The 5273-nt window shown below is 22.5% G+C and overlaps 3 protein-coding genes across 3 annotated transcripts, besides 11 other annotated features; all 3 read right to left on the bottom strand.

Annotated features, from left to right (window-relative positions):
* Nucleotides 1–461: 461 nt before the first annotated feature.
* Nucleotides 462–490: a sequence feature (AT_rich).
* Nucleotides 491–524: 34 nt separating this feature from the next.
* Nucleotides 525–590: a sequence feature (AT_rich).
* A 179-nt stretch (nucleotides 591–769) lies between these two features.
* Nucleotides 770–927: a microsatellite.
* Nucleotides 851–1023: a microsatellite.
* A 37-nt stretch (nucleotides 1024–1060) lies between these two features.
* Nucleotides 1061–1092: a sequence feature (AT_rich).
* A 190-nt stretch (nucleotides 1093–1282) lies between these two features.
* Nucleotides 1283–1315: a sequence feature (AT_rich).
* Nucleotides 1316–1466: 151 nt separating this feature from the next.
* Nucleotides 1467–1551: a sequence feature (AT_rich).
* A 26-nt stretch (nucleotides 1552–1577) lies between these two features.
* Nucleotides 1578–1640: a sequence feature (AT_rich).
* Nucleotides 1641–1696: 56 nt separating this feature from the next.
* Nucleotides 1697–1852: a microsatellite.
* A 26-nt stretch (nucleotides 1853–1878) lies between these two features.
* Nucleotides 1879–2592, bottom strand: EDI_318820 (uncharacterized protein; the record flags this gene model as incomplete). Its single annotated transcript, XM_001738572.1, has 1 exon — nucleotides 1879–2592. One exon carries the CDS (start codon nucleotides 2590–2592, stop codon nucleotides 1879–1881), a length of 714 nt encoding a protein of 237 aa, XP_001738624.1.
* Nucleotides 2593–2599: 7 nt separating this feature from the next.
* Nucleotides 2600–2628: a sequence feature (AT_rich).
* Nucleotides 2629–3439: 811 nt separating this feature from the next.
* Nucleotides 3440–4080, bottom strand: EDI_318830 (uncharacterized protein; the record flags this gene model as incomplete). Its single annotated transcript, XM_001738573.1, has 2 exons — nucleotides 3440–3656; nucleotides 3722–4080. 2 exons carry the CDS (start codon nucleotides 4078–4080, stop codon nucleotides 3440–3442), a joined length of 576 nt encoding a protein of 191 aa, XP_001738625.1.
* Nucleotides 4079–4138: a sequence feature (AT_rich).
* A 17-nt stretch (nucleotides 4139–4155) lies between these two features.
* On the bottom strand, nucleotides 4156–4769 carry EDI_318840 (uncharacterized protein; the record flags this gene model as incomplete). The annotated part of the gene is made up of 2 exons (XM_001738574.1): nucleotides 4156–4210; nucleotides 4297–4769. 2 exons carry the CDS (start codon nucleotides 4767–4769, stop codon nucleotides 4156–4158), a joined length of 528 nt encoding a protein of 175 aa, XP_001738626.1.
* Between the last annotated feature and the right edge of the window lie 504 nt (nucleotides 4770–5273).

Here is a 5273-nt window from a genome sequence, read left to right on the forward strand (position 1 = left end):
TTTACAAAAACAAATGACATTCAATAATATCTATAATTGATAATAACATAAAACCTATCTTTCTTCTTCTAAATAATTTTTAATGAAATGAGAATTCTCATACATTTATTGTTATTTTAATTACATTGTATTTATTTCTATTTGAATTTATTCTTTGTTTATTTCTTCATTCACATTATACAATTAAATTCAATTAAAAATAAAATCATTTTAACTTCTATTTTCATCATCTTTTCATTTATATCATATTGTTTCTTGTGTTGATTATTTTGGACTATCAAATATATTAATTATATTCTTCTTCAAAATAAAATTATCATTCAACTTTTACATTCACTTATTCTTCAAATCATTATTAATTTAAATTGTGTAATATTTTCACTATTCACTCTTGTTTTTATTTATCAAATGGTTAAATAATACATTCAAATGAAATACTATAAACCAACATTTAACTGGTGTTAAAAATAAATAAAATTATTGAATTAAACATTTTCATTCATCTAAATTCATTCATATGAATGTTTATTTAATAAATTAAATATAATATACTCAATTAATTTAATTCATTATTCAATTCATATTTATTTGATTGTGAAGTATTTATTAATTCTTTCATTTTCAGTTCTATTTATTTGTTTTTAAATCTGTATCAATTGAATTAAATATTACATTATATTTGAATATATCTCTATATTTTCTTCTTTTATTCATTTTCTATTTGTTATTCATGAAATAATGACATTTCTAATATTTATTACACCTTTACATTTTGTTTTATATTCTTTATTTTATTCATTTTCTATATTTATTGAATTTCATTATTTGTGATTGTTATTCTTCTTTATTCTTATATTATATTATTTTCTATCATTTCTTCTGTTAATTTATTTATCATCTTTTTTATTTTATTCTTTATTTCTTTTTTTCAAATATTACAATAAATTATTATTTTATTCTGTATTTCATTTTGTCATTTACTATTCTTTTATTATTTCTTCTTCTTATATTTTATATATTGTAGTTAAAATATTGAATCAAATGAATATATCTTATTGACATTAAATTATTTCATAATTATTTATTATTTAAGTATAATCGTTGTAAATTTTGTTATTTCTTTGTAATTTCATTTCAGCTATTAATTTTCTATCATTTTATCTTCATCATTATTTCTTTTATGTCCATTATATCATATTCTCCATTTTCTATATTCTTTTATATTTCTCTTGTCTTTATATTCGTTCTTCTATATTTATTTTATCTATTCATAAGTCATATGAATAATATTTATTATTATTATTCTTATAATATTCTTAAACCATATAATTCTGATTAATTTAAGAGTTTTCATTCATTGAAGGAATATTATGTTTATCTTCAAAATGACAAAATAAAAATACTCAAACATCGCTCTGAATTTGAATTACTACATTCAATATACTATCTACTTAGTATTCTAACACTTTATTTATAAAGAATTGATATGATATAAAAATGAAATAACAATTATTTTATTTTTAATTATTTTTATAATAACAAAAATAAAAACAAATTTGTTAAAAGATGAAATGAGCAATAAAAAAACAATACTTTATTGTTAAACAAATAAAATACTTTTATATTTATAATGATTATTTGTACTTCATAATATCTATTTGTTTCTTCTTTAAATCTCTTCATTACTCTTCTTTGATTTATTTCATCTTTCTTGTTTTATTAACTCGTATTCTGTTTTTTATTAAGTTTCTTTTTGGTTTTACTCTTTATTCTAATTATATTTTTTAATTATGTGTTCTTTGTTTATCTTAGTTTGACTTTAGTTCTTTTATTCAGCTTTTTGTATATTCTTCTGCTCAAAAAGAACAATAACTTTTTTTAACAATCACTCAATAATGAAAAAATATATCTAACAAGGTTTTCTCTTCTTGATTCAAAATCATCATAACTTAATTTACTTAATAAATGAGAACAACATTGTTCATCAAACTCAAAATGAAATCCTGTGATGAGAATTTTTCCTTTTCCATACCTTCTAGTATAACCACATTTTTTACCATCTTCATACAATGCAAAATGAGTACCCTCTACTTTATTATTATTATCATCAAAATAACAACCTCCATTATAATAAACATATGCATAGGTATTCTTGTACATTATCTTTACTATATGTGCACCTGACTCACTATTTGGTTGATATCCATCATACACTGGACCAATTGCATTTCCCTCATAAAATTTTAAGTAACGTTCTCCTTCAATAACTAATTGAGAAGTTAAAAAGAACTTAATGTATGATGATGAAAAGTATGCTCCAGCACATATCCCTAAGAACTTTCCCCCATTGAAAACAAACGACTTAATCAGTTCAATTCCATCAATCTGAAGTTTATCAAGATAAGGTAAATCCTCACCTCCTGGTATGACTAACAAATCAGTACTTTCAATCCATTTGTTCGTCTTAATTTCTGAAGAAGAAATTTTAAAAACATTAGCACAAGGGAAAAAATGATGAAACAATTGAATTGTGTTATGAACACAAAGAACGGATGTTCCAATGTCATTATACACTCTGATAGTGTTAATCATCAAAATGAAATAAATAAAAATAAAGATTATTAATAACAATGTGATTAAAAATATGAAAAAACATGTTTCAAAAAGAGTTTTCTTCTCATTTCAAATTCACTTTTCTGATGTTCTTTAAGCATTTTACCACACCATTCTATGTCTAACTCAAAATGAGGACCAGAAAGAATAACTTTTCCTTTACCAATAGTGTCAAAGAATAAAGCATTCATTCCATTTTGATATTTTGCAAGAAAATGATTCTCTTTGTATTGATTTAAATTGTCAACAAATGAACATCCTCCATTATAATAAAGTTCTACTTTTTGATTATTTTGATAATAAATAGGAATTATGACAGCTCCTTGTTCAGAATATTCTTCAAATCCTTGGTATATTGGTCCATGTGCAATACCATTGAAAAGTTTAATGTTCTTCTTCACATAGACTTAATTCATTTGGAATATCTTTATTAAATTCAATAAATGATGATGCAAAATATGCCCCTGCACAAATCCAAAGATACTTTCCACCATTATTAATAAATTCTTTCAATATTTTGACTCCTATTCCATTAAGTTTTTTGTGAAAGGGACGATCAGCACCACCTGGCATAACAAATAAATCAGTTCAGAAATCCATTTACCTTCAATTAATTCATTAGCATATATTTTTCTTATTCTAGCTTCTTGGTATTGAGAATGAAGCATTTTCATTGAATAATGAACACAAACATTAATAGTTCCTTCATCAGCATAAATAACTATAGATTTTATTGTCATAAGAAATGTTAATTCTCTTTAATCATCCAAGTTCTTTTATACTTTATCTTTATTACTTTTTAACTTAATAAATCTGCGAAAATAATTCAATTTAAAACTTCATGAAGAACTAAAAGTAACTTTTCTGCAATTTGGTGATGTGCTTCTGATGTGAAATGAACACCATCTTCTCCAACACTCATCCCATCTAAATCAACAAACCCATCTATTATTTCTTGCTTTTTCCATAATTCAACAACAATTTTTAATTGATGAACAAATTTCAATGATTCTTCAATCACTGGATTTACTGTAGATTTCCAACTTTCAAATGTACAATATTGAAGTGGTGGTGGAATTAAAACAATTACTTTTGTTTGTTTTTGAACTTTTCGATATATTGTTGTAATACATCAATAACTTGTTGTGAAGTTGCTTTTGAAAGAATATCATTAATACATAATGAAATAATTAATACTTTGTTTGTTGAAAATGGATTGGAGGTAATCTTTAATAAGAATTGATCATATTCTTTTAACCCATTAGTAATACCAAATGGTATGTTTTCATATTTTAATGAACGAGCAGGTTTTCCATCAACAATACAATTGACTTTTGTAAATTCTTTTTTCAATTGTTCAATGACAATATTAGAAAATCTGTCTTTGGAAGAATAACGTTTATAAGTCACAGCTTCAATACCATAAAGATTTGAATCTCCATAAAAGAATATTGAAAGTTCATTCATTAATAAAATTGTTTTTATTAGATTTAAAACTAAATTAAAAATAACAAATTATTTATTTCTGATAATAACAAGATTTTAATTGAGGAAGTGATAATACCATTCAGTGTTAATAAATTCACTTTCTTTTGATCTTTTGGAATAGAAATTCTTTATAAAATCTTTTTGAATCATTTCACTATTAATTTTACTTTCATTAAGCATCAGAGTATAAACTACACTGGATTAATTATTTCAAATACTGAGTAATGAAGATAAAGTGAGTCAAGACAAGATGGTAATTCTACATTCTGAGTAATACAATTTTCAATGTGAAGTTCCTTAACATTAATATAATTTAAATCCTTAAATGATATATGATTTTGTGACAAACCAAAACATGATACAGTTAATGAAGTCAAAGAAGTAGGAAGTAATATTAGATATGAAACTAATCCTAATATTTTTAAACTACAAAGACATGAACAATGATATATATTATGTTCTTTTAAAGAAACATTTAATACTAATTGTGTAATTGGTAATTTCTTTGGAAGAGAATTAGAATAACATTGTAAAAATTTTAATGAATTAGGATAAAATGATTCAATACTAACATTTTTAAGAGTTTTGTTTATGTGTAATACTTTTAAATTTGTTAATGAACAAAGACTATTACATGTGTTACATGACAAAAACAAATATGTTAACATTGGACATAATGAAATTTGAAATAGTTTATTTGAACATAAAGAAAGTCGAACTAATTGAGAATAATTAGAAATTTGAATAAAATCAGTGATTGTTATGTTGTTAAATTATTAGGAAAAGATACATCTTGAATATTTTTTCCTTGAAGATATAATTCATTAAGAGAAGATATTTTATAGAAATATTTTGATTCTAGATGTGTTAGACTTACTGGTGGATTAAAATAAATTGAAGAATTTGTTGATTTGATTGATTTTATGAATGTATATGAACTAAAATCCATTTTAATCTTCTTTTTACTAAATCCATTTATTTTAATATGCTCAGGATAATTTTGAATTAATGTTTCATTATCAAATCCTTTTTCTGTTATTTCAAACTCATTAATTAATCGTTTATTATGAATAGTAACACTATTAGAAATATTACTATAACATTCTTTGTAACAAAATGTAATTCTTTTGAGAAGTTCTTTATTTTTGATGACTGATTCTAATATTTCTTGT

Source organism: Entamoeba dispar, genomic scaffold (genome assembly GCF_000209125.1).
Source record: "Entamoeba dispar SAW760 scf_1105229461521 genomic scaffold, whole genome shotgun sequence".
NCBI classification, from domain to species: domain Eukaryota; phylum Evosea; order Mastigamoebida; family Endamoebidae; genus Entamoeba; species Entamoeba dispar.